Below are 20,770 nucleotides of genomic sequence, written 5' to 3' on the forward strand. Positions count from 1 at the left end.
ATATCTGTTAATTATATTAGGGTGTATTTATCATATTCTCATTTACTGTGCATTGGCAGAATGGGCAGCACTAAATGTGTTGCATCTAAAACGAATGCCAAAACAACTTTCACAATTACACACACACACACACACACACACACACACACACACACCATCCTGAGTGTGAAATAAGGATGGAGGGTTTTGAAATGAACTGGTAGTGCATATCTCTGCAGCCAGGCAAGAGGGCTGTGGCATGGCTGTGTTATTGAGCAAACCACTTTGGCCTGTGTTTGTGTTTGATAGGATCAGGGGCTCAGTGGGTGGCGAAGGACTCTGGTAACGGAGTACTGAGGCTTTAAAAACTCCTTGCTGTTTTTTGGGCTTTTTCTTCAGCCCAGCCTCCACGCTGAAGGGAAGAACTGAAATGTAAACAGCCAAACATGCTCGGGCCCTTTTAAAAGGCTGTTTTTCAGCCTCCACTCTTAATTGGAAACAGACAGTGGCCTTGTATGCAGAGGTGGGGTTAAAGCTCAGACGCTACACTGACAGGCTGCAAATCCCACTCACAATCTTTGATGTGATGTCTCACTCGTTTGGAAACATTTTTCAAGCAAATTAAAGGTTATATCTCTCATTATATCTGTATAAATGAATGCCATAATATGAGTGTGTTTCGAAAGGGTGACAATACGTATGGAAATGAAATATTTACTTGAGTTTGTGATTATTTACCTGTTTATTCCACCGTAAATCTCCCTCCAAGAAAAATGTAGTCCATGAATCAAGAGGATCCAATCCGCGTGTGACACGTGACATAGTAAAGTAGTGCCGGGGTTACTTACCCGTGCGGATTGATACAGTGGTGCTTCGTGTTCCCTTTTCAACAGCTAAAGAAAAGAAAAATCAACTAGTTTGTTTTCACGAACTTTGCAAAAGAGTGGAAATATACAGAGCTGGGTTAAGTCAGTCAGACGATATAAATATGTTGAATTTACAGTCTCTACCTCAGCAACAGCATTAGAAACCTCTTTGCAGCAGTGTTTACTAGTTTTTGGCAAATTAATGGCAGGATAACACAATAAAAAGCACAGTGTTATGAATGTAAATTATTTTATGAAACAAAATGAAAAAAATGTTGGTGCGTTTCAAATAGCACGTTCATGCATGTATGCCATTTGTAGTATAGATGGGGGGGGGGGAGTCATATATTAACAATATTCATTAACAACAGGAGGGCCTGTTACTATGTTCCACTATTACCCCCTGTCTGACGCCACACTTAAAACTACATTAAGAGGTGGTACACTTTAAATACCTAGATGATGCACTTATTTAACCAAAAAAAAAAAAATTGGTATGTTGGACACTTCATAAAAAAAACTTTCCTTACATAGGAGCGGCTGTCAGACTCTGATGCTAGACGGTAATGTACATGTAAAAGTGCGTAGTGTATAGTATGTCATTTGGGGCACACCTTTTTAACAGCTGGTCTGAAATATCTGACTACTGAATGCCACAATGGACCAATCAGAATCAAGTATTCCTGAAAGCCATCTAATATATCTTGCCACGATTTCAAAGTTTTGTAAAAAAAAATGTTGTATCTGTATGGCAGGAATTGTGTTGTTTATGTAATTATTGGCAACCCTTTAAATACCTCTCAGCTCACACTCACACACACATTGCTCAAAGAGTCATTACTGATGAGTGAGAGGGAAGTGAGGGAGTCAGTCCTGGCATCACTGCAAATGAGTTAGTGCTGGCTGAATGGAGGTGAGTGCACGGGATGCTTAATTGGTCCAGTGTGCATGAGTGCGAGCATTGGTGATAATTGTGGTTCACAGGTGGCCACAGTGGTGGCCTGTCCAAGCTTTGAGTTCATATCAGGGCCTGGGACAAAAGACAAAAGATTCCAGAGCTCTTTGTTACTGACTGTGGTCAAAGCCTCTGGCCGTCCCCGTGTCCACCTAGACATGAGTTCACGAGTCTCTATCCTGAAAATTCAAACAAAGAGCCTTGATGCAAAGAACATTTATGTTCAGATCTCATGGCAGTATTTACATGCAGAATAGTAAGAAGTATCTGGAAACTGTTATGCTTTTCAAGCTTCTTCTGCCTTTAAATTTTCAATATACCATTAGATTTTTTAAGTGCATGAAGATAATTAGAACTGCTGAGTAAAACTAGTTTTTTGTAATTGTACCAACAGTTAAAAGTAGAATGTGTTCAAATGTCCACTGATTTCACATCAAATCAATTAAAGAAATGTTACTGGCATTATAGCAAACATACCCCAGTAAAACATTTCTTGGCGCCTCCTATCAGATATTGTTATCAGATAATGGAGAAATTCCTTCAAACATAGATATGCCATTAGCATTGAGCATGCAGTCTCCCCAGGCATTTCCCTTCTTTGTTGACTGAAGGACCAAAAACATGTTGAAACAAGACGCCACACTGCAAAGCGGCATGTAGCATCAAGATTTTCCTGATAATCATACTGAAATAGCTTGTCAGACATGAAAGAGTTTGCGTTTAAGCCTTGCAGGGTATTTTCTGGTGAGATCATCTTTCTGTAACATAGACCAAGCAAAATTGCTGAGAGTGCAAGAACATTGTGCATTGATGGAGTGATATCTATGCTGCAAATGAGTCAAAACAGAGAGGATATATAGTATGACATATGTTAGGATACTTACAACATTCAATTTAGTTGTAACTTAAAATGTTCAAAAATATATCTGCTATAGAAAATGGGGGAAAACAGGTAAAATCTGAATATTTTTTAAAATGCATTCATATTTTGCATGCTATTTCCTCATTTTGTTGTAAATTCAATGATCAAACTAAATCTCTTTGGAGTTTCCCAGAATGAACTGACAAAAACAATGTGACATTCATGTCTGTTATTGCCTTGCTTGAGAGAGTGTGAGTGAATGTCAGTTTTTACTGTCACACTGCTGAAGATCGAGGGTCACACATGGATAGAAGAAGATTTCTTAGGGAAGTACCTAAGGATTTAAAGACTCTGTGTGATACTGTGTGAACGAAACCAAACCAGACTGAGATAATAACTGCCATTAAGGTGTGCTGTACTGTGAGGTGTGTGCTTGTTTGGCCCTCTGTCACGTAGTACTGTAATTATGTAACATGAGGACTGTAAAGTTTGGCTTATGGATTACAGTAAAGGCAATCACAGAGAGAATAGGAAAAGAGGGCAAACAGCTTTTACAGTACAACCAGTGTGTGGTATGTTTGTACGCGTAAACATGCATACCATATAAACACACTCAGAGAAAGAGGGATTCGAATTCTGATTGTTAAAACATGACTTACAAGTTGCCGTGTGTGGATGTATATGTTTTTGTGTAGGCCTATGTGTTTGTGGGATTGAACTCAAGCAAGAGGAATGCTGAGTATGGGGGGTCAATTAGTTTACCATTTCATCTGTGACCAACTGGCTTACTGGAAAGAAACATAGGATCCTTCCCATTCAACAGGCCATGCCACCTTCAAGGTCAGACTCTGACTGTTTGTTTGTGTGCATGTGTGGTACAGAGGGAACAAGTTTTGTAATGGACTTCCTGCCCTGAACTCCCGAAAAAAACAACGTACTGTGTATGCATTCTTATTTGTTCTGTTTAAATCATGGGTCTAAAATGTAAGAGCAAAACAGCTCATTTTCTATTGCTTATACATACACTATACTGATCAAAGGTTTGAAGTTGGCGATTTTTAAGGTTTAAATGTTCCTATTCTTACCAAGACTGCATTTATTTTATCAGAAATACAATAAGTAACTGTCTTGTTTAACATATTTTAAATTGTAATTTATTCAAAGATGCAGTTTTTCAGGATTCTTTGACGAACAGAAAGTTCAAAAGAAAAACATTCATTTGAAATAGAAATATTTTGTGACACCATAATTTTGAAAGGAAGGGCATATTTGTATGTCTCAGCATTGTTTCAAATCAGCAGAATCTCTGTGAAATATTAAGTTGTTTTTTGTCTTGTTTTAACATATCTTTTAAATTGTAATTTATTCAATGATGGATTTTTTTCAGGATTCTTTGACGAATAGAAAGTTCAAAAGAAAAATATTTATTTAAAATAGAAATATTTTGTGAAACCAAACTTTTGAAAGGTAGGGCATATTTGTATGTCTCAGCACTGTCACATCAAATCAGCAGAATTTCTGAGAAATATCAAGTTGTTTTTTGCTGTTCACTTATATATTCATTTATATTACAAAAGTAACAATATCATATTATACTATATTATAATTTCACTAGACTCCTGTCTCACTGTACATAACTGGATTTATTTTATTTTTTAAACTCCAAATTCTAGGGAACCATTTTCATGTAAGCAACAATAACTGCAGCAACAGCCGTGGTAACAGTGAAATCAGCACTAATGGGCACAATACTAGCTGTAACACTAGTTTATAGAATAAATAAAGTGCCAGTAGCTAACATAATGGTTGTGTCAAACATTTGTTTATAATCACATAAATCTCATTTCACTCTGCTCTCTCTCATTCCCTGTACTTCCTTCTCTGCGAGACATTGTCCTAAATCAGTTTGTGTTCTTTCTGCCCCTCCTCTGTGTCTACACTGGTGGGTACCTCCAGGCTGCTGTGGTGACCGTGAGAGAGATGTAGCACAATATCATCGGCACGACAGGGGCACAGCAACTGCTACTCCCACGACCCACAGAAATACCTCACCGGCCTTTAGAGAGCACGACAGCATGTGTCTGTCAGTCCAGCGCAGAGCTAAAGCCCATGTGAATTCCTCAACGTATGCTCAAATATACACAGATGAGCTCCACAGCTGCTCTTTAAAGGATTCGGATCATAGAGGAGAGGGCAAAGCCGTGAGCTCACAGTTCCTATAAGCATCCCACATCCCATCAGGGCAGGATGAAACAGTGCTATAGCATCCTGGGAACAATCCTGGAGCTGTGCTACAAGACTATCTTAAGATGGAGGTTGCTCTGACATACCGGGTAACAGTAGACCAGACAGGCTGACATTGCAGAAGTGTGTTTTACCACCAGAGGGCAACACAACGCTCATTCTTGCATCTGAAACGCTGTTCAACTTTATGATACCTGATGAATTGTGTAATTCCTGTTTGAACTTAAGCACAAACAACAATATTTGTCTTTATGATCAGTTTATTACTCAAATAGGTCTTCTGTGGGGCTGGCATATTGTTTGTATAAAGAGCTGGCAGATGTGGGGATTTTGTTTAGCTGAAGCGGACACGGCGAATTGAGCCAATGGTGCTGTTTTGAGCACCCCAGTCAGAGAAGCTGTTGTAGTCTTTCTTCTCCAGGATGTAATGTGCTCCCCTGTAGTTAGGCTCCTGGTACGCCACCCAGCTGTGGTCAGGAGAGAGAGATGGGAAATGTGCACACAACACTGAATATATACACAGAACAGAATACATAGCTCAGTATTTTAAGATAAGTGAATTTGTACTCACGTTCCGCCCATTACTCTTACGGAGGACACTCTGTTAAGGCTGTAACGGCTCATCAGGTTGGGGATGTCATCATGGAACTCTGTCTTCTTTCCCGAAAAACCTGCCCTCTCAAACAGCTGTGCACGGGGAGGGTTGTTGTCCTAGACCACGAAACACAGGCAAACAAACAATTTTTACATTTATGATTTTGGATCATACCATTACATGTTTCAGTGGAACCAGTGGAAATTGTAAAGACTGATGCTAATTGTATCGTTTTTAATATTTTTATCATTATTGAATGTCTCACTTGTTTCACAGCATGAACAGAGGAGATGTGGTCACCCTGAGCACACCACCTATCAGTGCAGTTGTACTCCCCCCTGTCAAACATGTCCCACAGGTATTGACGTCCTCGGAAGTTCTCATGTTCATATGCCACCCATCTACACAAGAACACATATCACAGCTGAAATGCAAAGCATATCTAAATGGGCTTGATTTGGCAAAATGTCATTACATTTAACACAAAAAAAAAGAAGCAAAAATGATTTAGTTTAGCTATAAAAATGTTGATTGAATCAAAATGTGGCGTCTAAATCTCTTTGGAGTTTCCCAGAATGAACTGACAAAAACAATGTGACATTCATGTCTGTTATTGCCTTGCTTGAGAGAGTGTGAGTGAATGTCAGTTTTTACTGTCACACTGCTGAAGATCGAGGGTCACACATGGATAGAAGAAGATTTCTTAGGGAAGTACCTAAGGATTTAAAGACTCTGTGTGATACTGTGTGAACGAAACCAAACCAGACTGAGATAATAACTGCCATTAAGGTGTGCTGTACTGTGAGGTGTGTGCTTGTTTGGCCCTCTGTCACGTAGTACTGTAATTATGTAACATGAGGACTGTAAAGTTTGGCTTATGGATTACAGTAAAGGCAATCACAGAGAGAATAGGAAAAGAGGGCAAACAGCTTTTACAGTACAACCAGTGTGTGGTATGTTTGTACGCGTAAACATGCATACCATATAAACACACTCAGAGAAAGAGGGATTCGAATTCTGATTGTTAAAACATGACTTACAAGTTGCCGTGTGTGGATGTATATGTTTTTGTGTAGGCCTATGTGTTTGTGGGATTGAACTCAAGCAAGAGGAATGCTGAGTATGGGTGGTCAATTAGTTTACCATTTCATCTGTGACCAACTGGCTTACTGGAAAGAAACATAGGATCCTTCCCATTCAACAGGCCATGCCACCTTCAAGGTCAGACTCTGACTGTTTGTTTGTGTGCATGTGTGGTACAGAGGGAACAAGTTTTGTAATGGACTTCCTGCCCTGAACTCCCGAAAAAAACAACGTACTGTGTATGCATTCTTATTTGTTCTGTTTAAATCATGGGTCTAAAATGTAAGAGCAAAACAGCTCATTTTCCCAGAGGGCAACACAACGCTTATTCTTGCATCTGAAACGCTGTTCAACTTTATGATACCTGATGAATTGTGTAATTCCTGTTTGAACTTAAGCACAAACAACAATATTTGTCTTTATGATCAGTTTATTACTCAAATAGGTCTTCTGTGGGGCTGGCATATTGTTTGTATAAAGAGCTGGCAGATGTGGGGATTTTGTTTAGCTGAAGCGGACACGGCGAATCATTCTTGCATCTGAAACGCTGTTCAACTTTATGATACCTGATGAATTGTGTAATTCCTGTTTGAACTTAAGCACAAACAACAATATTTGTCTTTATGATCAGTTTATTACTCAAATAGGTCTTCTGTGGGGCTGGCATATTGTTTGTATAAAGATCTGGCAGATGTGGGGATTTTGTTTAGCTGAAGCGGACACGGCGAATTGAGCCAATGGTGCTGTTTTGAGCACCCCAGTCAGAGAAGCTGTTGTAGTCCTTCTTCTCCAGGATGTAATGTGCTCCCCTGTAGTTAGGCTCCTGGTACGCCACCCAGCTGTGGTCAGGAGAGAGAGATGGGAAATGTGCACACAACACTGAATATATACACAGAACAGAATACATAGCTCAGTATTTTAAGATAAGTGAATTTGTACTCACGTTCCGCCCATTACTCTTACGGAGGACACTCTGTTAAGGCTGTAACGGCTCATCAGGTTGGGGATGTCATCATGGAACTCTGTCTTCTTTCCCGAAAAACCTGCCCTCTCAAACAGCTGTGCACGGGGAGGGTTGTTGTCCTAGACCACGAAACACAGGCAAACAAACAATTTTTACATTTATGATTTTGGATCATACCATTACATGTTTCAGTGGAACCAGTGGAAATTGTAAAGACTGATGCTAATTGTATCGTTTTTAATATTTTTATCATTATTGAATGTCTCACTTGTTTCACAGCATGAACAGAGGAGATGTGGTCACCCTGAGCACACCACCTATCAGTGCAGTTGTACTCCCCCCTGTCAAACATGTCCCACAGGTACTGACGTCCACGGAAGTTCTCATGCTCATATGCCACCCATCTACACAAAACACAGGTCACAGTAAAAATGCAAAACATATCTGAATGGGCTTAAACTGGCAAAATGTACATGGAAAAGAAAGGCAAAAATGATTTAATGTAGCTATACTAAAACATAAGGTCTTGTGATACAAAACTATCATGTACTCACGCTCCACTCTCCACCTGGACAGAGTTGCATCTGTCGGGAAAGTTTTTTTCGCTCAATTTCTGACAGTCAGAGGTCAGGTCCAGTCGCCGACCTGCAAAGTTCCTCTGCTCGAAAAGGGTCACCTGGAAAACACACAAACTAATGTTATAAAAAAAAACACATGTACATTAATTTAAGTATTTAATAAGCATAAAATAATTAAAAGTATTTGGGAGAATATAGATACCCTGAAATAAAAACTAGCAACTTTTTCAGCTAATTTTCATGTTGTTTTAAAAACACCACTAAAACCACATGAGAAGAAATAAAAAGAGTAGCAAACAGCTGACAGAAAATTCCCTGCTGATAATTGATTCATTCACTATGCATGCATAAACTATAAACTATTGCCATCAAAATAAACTCTTACCCTCCCACTGGACCCGTAGAAGGCACGTTGGAGCACAGACCCCAGCTTGCTAGGGGAAAAAGTCAAACACTCTTAGCACATTTTTAAACATCAACAATCAAACAATGTCTAGAAAATATGAAAGAAGCCAGCTCTTTGATTAAAAAATAAATACATTGGATTATATTCTTTCCAAATGTTTATGATATAACATTTCAATTAAAGTTCAATTTGATTTGTTCCATAACAAGCTAAATGTATATTTGTGTAAATGTATGTGTGGAACAAATCCGTTTGCCCATTAAAGCACAGCAGTATGTTATTTCAGGGCTGTCTTAATGGTGTGGTTGTGATCAGAACTATATATTTACTCTCTTCCACAAACAAGTCATGGGTGTTGGTCTTTTATATGTCTTTATCTGCAATGATTAATACAGTCCTCTTCGGAGGTGCAGATTGAAACTCAAAAATTTGGTGTCCAAATGCACCGCAAACATACCTGGTTTGTTTGGCTAGTCCGGGGACCTTAGTAAAGATGTTCATGTCAGCTCGTGGTGGCCACTAAGATGGTCCTTAAATACAGCAGGTACATAGAAACAGGGAGTGCTAGAATGCTCATACTCTTTCTGCTGCTCTCTCTGTAGTCTGTCTGTGTATTGATATGCTAAACACATACAGTATGGTATGTTTTGTAAAAGCCTTTAGCTATATGTGCATACAGAAACACAATTGCACACATACAAAAGCTTAAACACACACACACACACACATCCATAGAACATGCAAGAAAACACATGTACGTTAAACCAACATACATTGAACAAATTCTCCTTCATACACTCCTAAACACACAACACACGAACATACACGTACAGTAAAAGAGTGCAGTGTCAACACTTTCTGAACCAATTCAACATTCTTTTCAACGCATGTTGTAACTGTATTCACGTTTGAACTGGGGCAGCAAGTGTTTGAAAGCACAAGGACAGACACATATACGTATAGCAGAGATCAATCCAGCAATGATTTTATATTATATTCATCTATATTTATTATCCTAGTTCAGTCGGAATTGGAGTCTAGTAGTAATATTCTGCACTTTATAAAATAGCATTATATATGTACAATGTAAACTTACCTCTAACAGCTGAACTACCAATTATTATTATCTTTTATTTTTTTGCTCACTTATTTAATATAACACCCATCCTTTATTAAAAAAGAATGCAGAATTGGTTCAGAAATGCTGAACATTTTCACCTTTTTTATGGCATAAACTTGTATTTCCCCCTTGGGGGCCAAAATGCAAATGTATCACCCACACCAACATCAACTTTGCTTACAGAGTCAAATGTTCAATTCTATAAAACATGTTAGGAGCAGCACTTTTCCCCTCTCAGCCCATTGAATTTGAATAGTGGGTATTTGAGCCTGCGTGTGGTTCCTGAATGGAGCTCGGAGCTACTGTTTTGTGCTCGCGAGCGCACAGGCACTGGGCAGCTTTGTGAGGGTGAATGAAGTTCAGAAGCTTAGGTAACCTTCTGGCACTTTGGAGTGGATTCCAGTCGAGACAAATGTGAGGCCTGGAGCAGGTATATGTCTGTATGTGCTTTAGTGTAAATCTAGATTGAGGGAGAGTTTGAGAGAGAGGGTGAGAGTAGGGAGAGAGACATGAGACAGGGCAAAGCTGCTGGTTCCTGTGAACAGAAGGAAGCATTTTAATCATCATCTCATCCTCTCTCCTTTCAGAAAGAAACTTGCATCTCCTCTCTTTTGGATAAATACGTTTGAGATGTCTTTCATTTTGGCAGCTCTTGACAAACTGACTTACTTTTTGTCACTGATAGCCTCTTGTGTCAGTTTGTCTTATAGCTGGCTGAAATGAGAGATAATTAATCTGATCTGATCTGGGTTTGGAAATTTTGGGGGGCATTTTCGGCTGATTGCACATGGATTTTTACAGCTTTTTAGTTTGGGATGCATCATTGATATGCCTCAGCTTCGAATACTTTGGAAGCTGACCACTCTGAGTATGTTTTTTTTTTTCCCCTGAAATGAGGATAACTGACTTGAAATGTCTCTATATATACCTATCTAAAATCTGAGGAATTCTTAAACAACTGAAAGGATGAAACATTTTCGAAGGTGTGCCTGGAGGTAAAATGAGTCTGTTTCAATCTGTGCAGGTTCTACTGGTGAAAAACAAACCCATATTAGAAAAAGAGGATGCAACAACACAGTGTTGTGAGGATATGCCCATTTCTTCTGTTGGCCCTGTGCATTTTTGCCAGTGAAGACTTTGACTGGACCAAGAACAAAATGGGATCATTTCAATATGGCACATTTCCTTCAGGTAAAGCCTTACTCATAAGAGCAAATAACACTTACAATCAACAGCAAATATAAGTGTGTTCTTTAAGAACAAGTATTAAAATATAAAGAACAATAGGTCCGGTAATATATCAAGTGATATATCATGCAAAATATGCAATATGGTCACAGCACAGTTACAATAAACAGTGATTAAAGCAAGTAAATACCACAGTAAAAAATAATCCTGTCTTACTTGAAAGGATAATTTACCCAAAAATTAAAATACTGTCATCTCACCCTCAAGTTGTTCCAAACCTGTATGAATTTCTTTCTTCTGCTGAACACAGTATAAGATATTTTGAACAATGTCAGTAACATTTGTGACCCTGGACCACAAAACCAGTCTTAACCAGTCAATTTTTCGAAGTTGAGATTTATACATCTCATTGTTAGGATAGGCCAATATTTGGCCGAGAAACAACTATTTGAAAATCTGGAATCTGAGGTTGCAAATATAAGATATTTTGAACAATGTCAGTAACATTTGTGACCCTGGACCACAAAACCAGTCTTAACCAGTCAATTTTTCGAAGTTGAGATTTATACATCTCATTGTTAGGATAGGCCAATATTTGGCCGAGAAACAACTATTTGAAAATCTGGAATCTGAGGTTGCAAAAAAATCTAAATACTGAGAAAATCGCCTTTAAAGTTGTCCAAATGAAGTTCTTAGCAATGCTTATTACTAATCAAAAATTAAGTTTTGATATATTTACAGTAGGAAAATTACAAAATGTCTTCATGGAACATGATCTTTACTTAATATCCTAATGATTTTTGGCATAAAAGAAAAATCTATAATTTTGACCCATACAATGCATTTTTTGGCTATTTCTACAAATATAAGCGACTTAAGACTGGTTTTGTGGTCCAGGGTCACATTTGATGTTAACGTTTGATATGAATTATTCATTTTCAGGGTTCTGTATAATGAATGCATATACAAACACATACACAAGAATGATATATACTGTTTTTAGATAAATAGCCGAGTGTGTATACATACATTTTCAGGATTCTCTTGGGGCGCTGGCAGCTCAGCATATCAAACAGAAGGAGCATGGGATAAAGACGGAAAAGGAAAGAGCATCTGGGATGTGTTTTCTCACAAAAGAGGGAAAATTCACCTAAATGACACTGGTGACTGTTCCTGTGAAGGCTATCATAAAATAAAGGTGCAATGATTTCCTGATCAGAAATATGCAATGATGTATGTAGATGCTTTGGTTCTAAGATCATCTTTTCAATGTATGTTTTAGGATGATATTGCACTGATGAAAGACATGAAGCTGAACCACTATCTCTTCTCCATCTCCTGGCCAAGGATTCTGCCCAGTGGCATTAAGAGTAACTCAATTATTATGCCAAAAAGAATTCTTGAAATGTTTTACAAGAGTCATTACCGAAAGTTTTTTTGATTGTTTTTTAGATGACTACATCAATGAAAAAGGGATAGAGCACTATGATAACTTAATTAATATGCTTCTGGAAAACAGAATCACGCCGATTGTGACACTGTACCATTGGGACTTGCCTCAGGTAGAACAAAATCACATACTGTACATACTGTCTTGTAGCTTCTACATTTGGTGTGAATTGACTTAATGACCGTTAAAAAAATATGTTCTATATAGTATGAATATGGCTAGTGTGAATACAATTTGGACATACTACATCCGCAATGTTGTCACTGTCACGTGACCTACCAGCGTCAGTTACTTCGCTCCTCTCCCATGGCATCATAGGATATTAAAGTATCCACTGGATGTGCATATCAGAATCTAGTCAGAAGTAGTAGGTCATTCGGGTACTTGTCACCTACTGTTTTATGAATTCAAGTACTATGAACTGTATCATCTTGCGTACTGTTTTTCCACTTACTATAGCTGTGAATTAAGCATATTCGGATGCAGGAAATGTTTTTAAATTCTCTTTCAAAAAACATGTATGATAAGTATGTCAGAGTACACATCTTTAAAAAGAGTATATACATCAATTTGATTTAACTTTTAAAATCATATCTGTGGTTTTTCAGGTTCTGGAGGAGAAATATGGAGGTTGGCAAAATGCCAGTATGGTCAATTTCTTCAATGATTTTGCCAATCTGTGCTTTGAGAGATTTGGCAATCGCGTCAAGTACTGGATCACCTTCAACAATCCTTGGGTAAGAATTGTAAAAGTAGTTATTGTCTGATATTATCTGTTTCAAAGTCTACTTTTACATCATTCCATATTTCCAGTCAGTTGCAGTGGAGGGTTATGAGACTGGAGAACATGCTCCTGGTCTGAAGATGAGGGGTACTGGTGCCTATAATGCTGCCCACAACATCATTAAGGTGATCAAAATCCACTGCAGTCCACTATAGTCTAATAACTATAATAAATGAGCAACAGAAATATCTCATATGCTAAGTTAGCAATGCAATGCTCTGATTATGAACAGCAGAGAAAAAAGCTAAATCTAAATAAAAAATGGAAATAAGCATGCATTTAGGGATGGCAAACTATTACGAAAAAAACTTATCAGCTATTAAAATCACTGTTTCTGATAAAAAATTCAAATGCAGTGAAATGAAGCTAATTTTTATCCTCTGCTGCACTGACAGGCTCATGCTAAGGTCTGGCACACATATGATGCCCAGTGGCGAAACAAACAGAAAGGTAGACAAATTTTAGATACTGAAATTAGCTTTTACCCTGTCAAGGCATAATGGTCCAAACAGGTACAAGTGTTTCTGCCATTTTAGGCATGGTGGGCATCTCCCTGTCAGCTGACTGGGGAGAACCAGTGGACATCACCAATCAGCGCGATATAGAAGCCGCTGAAAGATATGTCCAGTTCTACTTGGGCTGGTTTGCTACACCACTCTTCCATGGAGACTATCCTCAAATAATGAAAGACTACATAGGCAAGCAAATCATAAATAAATGATAGGCTTATTTAGTTGGGGCTGAGGATAATTTACAACTATTACATAAGTATTTCTGTGTTTCATTTCTGCAGGTAGGAAGAGTGCCCAGCAGGGCCTAAGTAGCTCTCGTCTGCCTACTTTCAGCCCTCACGAAAAAAGTTATGTCAGAGGCACTTGTGACTTCCTGGGTATCAGTCACATCACTACGCGCTACATCACACAAAAGAACTTTCCTTCCAACCATGCAAACAGCTACTTCACTGACCGTGACCTGGCTGAGCTGGTAGACCCACAGTGGCCTGATCCTGGATCAGAGTGGCTCTACTCTGTGCCATGGGGCTTCCGCCGTCTGCTTAGCTTTGTAAAGGTACATTGACACATCTCTGTAAACAACTATGCAACAACTACTTCCAGCCTGTGGCAAGTAGTCTGACTAGAAATGGCACACTGGCCTTTTGTGACTCAAATCCCTCTATTCTTAGACACAGTATGGAGACCCCGTTATATACGTAACAGGAAATGGTGTATCAGAGAAGATGATGTGCACAGAACTGTGTGATGACTGGAGAATGCAGTACTTGAGGGATTACATCAATGAAATGCTCAAAGGTCAGAATCAATATAGAAATCTATGCCTTCTATTTTTAAATGCTCTTACCAGTGGTTTTCAACAAGGAGGCCAGAACAAACATATACATATATATATATATATATATATATATATATATATATATATTGCAGCCATTTGCTAAAATCATTTAAGTTAATTTTTTTTCCTCATTAATGTACACACAGCACCCCATATTGACAGAAAAACACAGAATTGTTGACATTTTTGCAGATTTATTAAAAAAGAAAAACTGAAATATCACATGGTCCTAAGTATTCAGACCCTTTGCTGTGACACTCATATATTTAACTCAGGTGCTGTCCATTTCTTCTGATCATCCTTGAGATGGTTCCACACCTTCATTTGAGTCCAGCTGTGTGTGATTATACTGATTGGACTTGATTAGCAAAGCCACACACCTGTCTATATAAGACATTACCGCTCACAGTGCATGTCAGAGCAAATGAGAATCACGAGGTCAAAGGAACTGCCTGAAGAGCTCAGAGACAGAATTGTGGCAAAGCACAGATCTGGCCAAGGTTACAAAAAAAAATTCTGCTGCACTTAAGGTTCCCAAGAGCACAGTGGCCTCCATAATCCTTAAATGGAAGACATCTGGGACGACCAGAACCCTTCCTAGAGCTGGCCGTCCGGCCAAACTGAGCTATCAGGGGAGAAGAGCCTTATAGGTAAAGAAGAACCCAAAGATCACTGTGGCTGAGCTCCAGAGATGCAGTCGGGAGATGGGAGAAAGTTGTAGAAAGTCAACCATCACTGCAGCCCTCCACCAGTCGGGGATTTATGGCAGAGTGGCCCGACGGAAGCCTCTCCTCAGTGCAAGACACATGAAAAAACACCTGAAGGACTCCAAGATGGTGAGAAATAAGATTCTCTGGTCGGATGAGGCCAAGATAGAACTTTTTGGCCTTAATTCTAAGCAGTATGTGTGGAGAAAACCAGGCACTGCTCATCACCTGTCCAATACAGTCCCAACAGTGAAGCATGGTGGTGGCAGCATCATGCTGTGGGGGTGTTTTTCAGCTGCAGGGACAGGACGACTGGTTGCAATCAAGGGAAAGATGAATGCGGCCAAGTACAGGGATATCCTGGACGAAAACCTTCTCCAGACTGCTCAGGACCTCAGACTGGGCCGAAGGTTTACCTTCCAACAAGACAATGACCCTAAGCACACAGCTAAAATAACGAAGGAGTGGCTTCACAACAACTCTGTGACTGTTCTTGAATGGCCCAGCCAGAGCCCTGACTTAAACCCAAATGAGCATCTCTGGAGAGACCTAAAAATGGCTGTCCACCAACGTTTACATCCAACCTGACAGAACTGGAGAGGATCTGCAAGGAAGAATGGCAGAGGATCCCCAAATCCAGATGTGAAAAACTTGTTGCATCTTTCCCAAAAAGACTCATGGCTGTATTAGATCAAAAGGATGCTTCTACTAAATACTGAGCAAAGGGTCTGAATACTTAGGACCATCTGATATTTCAGTTTTTCTTTTTTAATAAATCTGCAAAAATGTCAACAATGCTGTGTTTTTCTGTCAATATGGGGTGCTGTGTGTACATTAATGAGGAAAAAAAAATAACTGAAATGATTTTAGCAAATGGCTGCAATATCATTCGGGTACTTGTCACCTACTGTTTTATGAATTCAAGTACTATGAACTGTATCATCTTGCGTACTGTTTTTCCACTTACTATAGCTGTGAATTAAGCATATTCGGATGCAGGAAATGTTTTTAAATTCTCTTTCAAAAAACATGTATGATAAGTATGTCAGAGTACACATCTTTAAAAAGAGTATATACATCAATTTGATTTAACTTTTAAAATCATATCTGTGGTTTTTCAGGTTCTGGAGGAGAAATATGGAGGTTGGCAAAATGCCAGTATGGTCAATTTCTTCAATGATTTTGCCAATCTGTGCTTTGAGAGATTTGGCAATCGCGTCAAGTACTGGATCACCTTCAACAATCCTTGGGTAAGAATGGTAAAAGTAGTTATTGTCTGATATTATCTGTTTCAAAGTCTACTTTTACATCCTTCCATATTTCCAGTCAGTTGCAGTGGAGGGTTATGAGACTGGAGAACATGCTCCTGGTCTGAAGATGAGGGGTACTGGTGCCTATAATGCTGCCCACAACATCATTAAGGTGATCAAAATCCACTGCAGTCCACTATAGTCTAATAACTATAATAAATGAGCAACAGAAATATCTCATATGCTAAGTTAGCAATGCAATGCTCTGATTATGAACAGCAGAGAAAAAAGCTAAATCTAAATAAAAAATGGAAATAAGCATGCATTTAGGGATGGCAAACTATTACGAAAAAAACTTATCAGCTATTAAAATCACTGTTTCTGATAAAAAATTCAAATGCAGTGAAATGAAGCTAATTTTTATCCTCTGCTGCACTGACAGGCTCATGCTAAGGTCTGGCACACATATGATGCCCAGTGGCGAAACAAACAGAAAGGTAGACAAATTTTAGATACTGAAATTAGCTTTTACCCTGTCAAGGCATAATGGTCCAAACAGGTACAAGTGTTTCTGCCATTTTAGGCATGGTGGGCATCTCCCTGTCAGCTGACTGGGGAGAACCAGTGGACATCACCAATCAGCGCGATATAGAAGCCGCTGAAAGATATGTCCAGTTCTACTTGGGCTGGTTTGCTACACCACTCTTCCATGGAGACTATCCTCAAATAATGAAAGACTACATAGGCAAGCAAACCATAAATAAATGATAGGCTTATTTAGTTGGGGCTGAGGATAATTTACAATTATTACATAAGTATTTCTGTGTTTCATTTCTGCAGGTAGGAAGAGTGCCCAGCAGGGCCTAAGTAGCTCTCGTCTGCCTACTTTCAGCCCTCACGAAAAAAGTTATGTCAGAGGCACTTGTGACTTCCTGGGTATCAGTCACTTCACTACGCGCTACATCACACAAAAGAACTTTCCTTCCAACCATGCAAACAGCTACTTCACTGACCGTGACCTGGCTGAGCTGGTAGACCCACAGTGGCCTGATCCTGGATCAGAGTGGCTCTACTCTGTGCCATGGGGCTTCCGCCGTCTGCTTAGCTTTGTAAAGGTACATTGACACATCTCTGTAAACAACTATGCAACAACTACTTCCAGCCTGTGGCAAGTAGTCTGACTAGAAATGGCACACTGGCCTTTTGTGACTCAAATCCCTCTATTCTTAGACACAGTATGGAGACCCCGTTATATACGTAACAGGAAATGGTGTATCAGAGAAGATGATGTGCACAGAACTGTGTGATGACTGGAGAATGCAGTACTTGAGGGATTACATCAATGAAATGCTCAAAGGTCAGAATCAATATAGAAATCTATGCCTTCTATTTTTAAATGCTCTTACCAGTGGTTTTCAACAAGGAGGCCAGAACAAACATATACATATATATATATATATATATATATATATATATATATATATATTGCAGCCATTTGCTAAAATCATTTAAGTTAATTTTTTTTCCTCATTAATGTACACACAGCACCCCATATTGACAGAAAAACACAGAATTGTTGACATTTTTATATAATAACGAAGGAGTGGCTTCACAACAACTCTGTGACTGTTCTTGAATGGCCCAGCCAGAGCCCTGACTTAAACCCAATTGAGCATCTCTGGAGCGACCTAAAAATGGCTGTCCACCAACGTTTACCATCCAACCTGACAGAACTGGAGAGGATCTGCAAGGAGGAATGGCAGAGGATCCCCAAATCCAGGTGTGAAAAACTTGTTGCATCTTTCCCAAAAAGACTCATGGCTGTATTAGATCAAAAGGGTGCTTCTACTAAATAATGAGCAAAGGGTCTGAATACTTAGGACCATGTGATATTTCAGTTTTTCTTTTTTAATAAATCTGCAAAAATGTCAACAATTCTGTGTTTTTCTGTCAATATGGGGTGCTGTGTGTACATTAATGAGGAAAAAAAATTAACTTAAATGATTTTAGCAAATGGCTGCAATATAACAAAGAGTGAAAAATTTAAGGGGGTCTGAATACTTTCCGTACCCACTGTATATACCACTGGAAGTGTACCCACTTCCATCTTTTTTTAATATATATATATATATATATATTTTAAAAAGATGGAATGATCAAACTGAAATCATATTTCTTTTTTCCCATCAAAGACTATTTTTATAGAAAAAACTTTAGAATTGTGTATAATTCATTTCAACACTCCCAGTTACTGTTAATAAAAAGATTTGAAAACATTGTCAAACAGTCAGCATTGTAATACCTTCAGCAGAAATATCAGAGGAAATATTTTAACCACTGTGATGGTCATGGAAGGACTATGGATATTGAGTTGGAAAATGGGAGGCCTTTCAGTCAAAAAAGTTGTGAACCACTGTTTTAGAACAGACTGCATAAATTGAGCCATTCGACCTGAGTCACAAAAACATTCAGAACACGCAAATCAAAATTGACAGAAACTTGATTACAGACTGAGCATGACTGATAGTGGTCTATAAAATACTTTCTTTCAAACACAAGAGTTCTACAGAGCTCCAAATCATAATTCTCTTTATACGTTGATAAATAAAGTCTATACAACCACTCAAAGGAACCTTTTTGTTTTTTTCATTCAGCAGTTAAAGATGGAGTGAATGTGAAAGGCTACACAGCTTGGTCATTGCTTGACAAGTTTGAGTGGGATGAGGGCTACTCTGAAAGATTTGGCCTGTACTACGTGGACTTTGGCAGCAAAAATAAACCACGCTACCCCAAAGCATCAGTTCAGTACTACAAGCGCATCATCAGCTCGAATGGTTTCCCTAATCAGAGAGAGGTAGGACTTCAGTGAGTTTAGCAATAAAATTGTATGCTAAATTAATTTTAAATTTTTTTTAATTTGAGTCAAAGTGTACAAGAGTCTTAGCATTTTTTGTGCAATCTGTGTGATAAATATATATTATGTCTTTATATTATGTCTCAGTTTACATCTTATGAATTTAAACTGGATAATGTTTACCACAGATCGAAAGCTGGAAAAGAAAGGCACTGGAAACATGCACCTCAAGCAACCAGCTCCTTGCGGCAGGTTAGTGTAACTGTTGCTGACTTCACTCCCCACTGGGCAGCACAGGGGTTACATAAGGGTAATGATCCATTGATCTAGCTGGGGCAAAGAAAAGAAAATCCTGTCACAAATTACATTTTCTATTTATAACCAAGCACAATATATATAGAGAAGGAAATTATATGGTAACTTTCTAACAGGAATTTTCTTTTGTTTGCCCTTTCAGCTAGAAGAAAGTCCAAGGAAAATAAGGAACATGCAGCTATGCCAAAGGTTTGGCCTGTGCATGATGAAGTTTAGGTACAGGGGCTGAGGATGTCATGTTTCATATGTTTTCTGTCCAGTGCTAGTGCGATTTTCGAATACCTTTTATGTTTTCACTGAATGCATCTTTTATTAGTTGTCACTGACTTGCTGACTTGTTTTTCTCCAGATCCACTGATCAGCCACATGGAGATGGTCACAGAGATTGTCGTCCCCACTGTGTGCACTCTCTGCATTCTCCTCAGTGCAGTTTTTCTCATGTTCCTGCTTAGAACACGAATATAAAACAGACTGCTTCACATTTACACAACTATGTTTTTTCACATTGCATGTGTCTGTACCTTCTCTTTTTTTATTGATTATCATTAATCACGATGACATGCCGAGACTTGTTTACATGTAAATTCAAACAAAATGGTCCACAAATGTACATCTGTGTTCATGAATTGTTGGAACAATTCATGAAACAACTCTCAACAAATTACTCAGAGGATAAGTTGAGGTTTGGGTGCTTGATTATGAAGTGAGAAAAGTTAGATGGAAGTTTCTGAAACTTTTTGAAAGCAGTTATGTAACCCTATTAACAATGGTGTTTGGATATGTGGCAAACAAACAGACAATAAAATAAATACCATAATAACTGTTTGTGAAACCTTTTAAAATACTGAAATTCAGCGGGACTACAACCTACCAATACATACATACATTGCAGTATTAAGGTCCACGTGTATGAGATCTGTGCTTTCAATAAAGTTTGAAAACCTGCATTATACTTGTTTTGGTATTTTGATGTGTCTACCTCTGTAAACTCAGGCAAAACTTTTTCCGTTTTGTATGAGAATTTTGTTGTGAAAGTCTGTATTTCCAGTTCTCCGCGCCGGTAGACGTCGCAGTTCTCCTCAGCCACGAGAGCAGCCTCAGCCTCAGCCGCAAGCATGATATTAATAAGGTGTGAGGCTTTATTAACATGTACACCTACCCCAACCCTAAACCTACGCTTACAGTAGGATAAATACAGTGTTGGTAGCATAATCTGATAG

General features: G+C 38.7%; 2 protein-coding genes across 8 annotated transcripts; one reads left to right on the forward strand and one right to left on the reverse strand.

Moving 5' to 3' along the window:
• Positions 1-5,148: 5,148 nt before the first annotated feature.
• crybgx (crystallin beta gamma X) lies at positions 5,149-9,079 on the reverse strand. Of its 3 annotated transcripts, none has more exons than XM_016248327.1 (7): positions 8,990-9,077; positions 8,512-8,560; positions 8,103-8,224; positions 7,817-7,952; positions 7,528-7,667; positions 7,278-7,423; positions 6,997-7,075 (listed from the first exon to the last, which is right to left on the reverse strand). In XM_016248327.1, the coding sequence occupies exons 1-6, from the start codon at positions 9,031-9,033 to the stop codon at positions 7,291-7,293; spliced, it is 624 nt and encodes a 207-aa protein (XP_016103813.1). In that variant the 5' UTR covers positions 9,034-9,077; the 3' UTR covers positions 6,997-7,075; positions 7,278-7,290. The 3 variants fall into 3 exon arrangements, with proteins under 3 accessions (XP_016103814.1, XP_016103813.1, XP_016103812.1); XM_016248326.1 differs by having other exon boundaries at positions 6,997-7,066; positions 7,269-7,423; XM_016248328.1 differs by lacking the exons at positions 6,997-7,075; positions 7,278-7,423; positions 7,528-7,667; positions 7,817-7,952 and adding exons at positions 5,149-5,373; positions 5,478-5,617; positions 5,767-5,902 and having other exon boundaries at positions 8,990-9,079.
• An 811-nt stretch (positions 9,080-9,890) lies between these two features.
• On the forward strand, positions 9,891-20,100 carry LOC107563443 (lactase-like protein). 5 transcript variants are annotated; one of them, XM_016248323.1, is made up of 15 exons: positions 10,096-10,520; positions 10,677-10,843; positions 11,878-12,038; positions 12,123-12,210; positions 12,293-12,402; positions 12,899-13,027; positions 13,104-13,199; positions 13,470-13,524; positions 13,611-13,772; positions 13,868-14,142; positions 14,258-14,384; positions 19,036-19,235; positions 19,424-19,487; positions 19,693-19,766; positions 19,900-19,981. In XM_016248323.1, exons 2-14 carry the CDS (start codon positions 10,717-10,719, stop codon positions 19,764-19,766), a joined length of 1,668 nt encoding a protein of 555 aa, XP_016103809.1. In that variant the 5' UTR covers positions 10,096-10,520; positions 10,677-10,716; the 3' UTR covers positions 19,900-19,981. The 5 variants fall into 5 exon arrangements, with proteins under 5 accessions (XP_016103807.1, XP_016103808.1, XP_016103809.1 ...); XM_016248321.1 differs by lacking the exons at positions 10,096-10,520; positions 19,693-19,766 and adding an exon at positions 9,891-10,082 and having other exon boundaries at positions 19,900-20,100; XM_016248322.1 differs by lacking the exons at positions 10,096-10,520; positions 19,693-19,766 and adding an exon at positions 9,891-10,066 and having other exon boundaries at positions 19,900-20,100.
• The last annotated feature ends 670 nt before the right edge of the window (positions 20,101-20,770 follow it).

The sequence above is a fragment of the Sinocyclocheilus grahami genome, unplaced genomic scaffold (assembly GCF_001515645.1).
Source record: "Sinocyclocheilus grahami isolate Dianchi unplaced genomic scaffold, SAMN03320097.WGS_v1.1 scaffold876.1, whole genome shotgun sequence".
In the NCBI taxonomy this organism is placed as follows: Eukaryota; Metazoa; Chordata; class Actinopteri; order Cypriniformes; family Cyprinidae; genus Sinocyclocheilus; species Sinocyclocheilus grahami.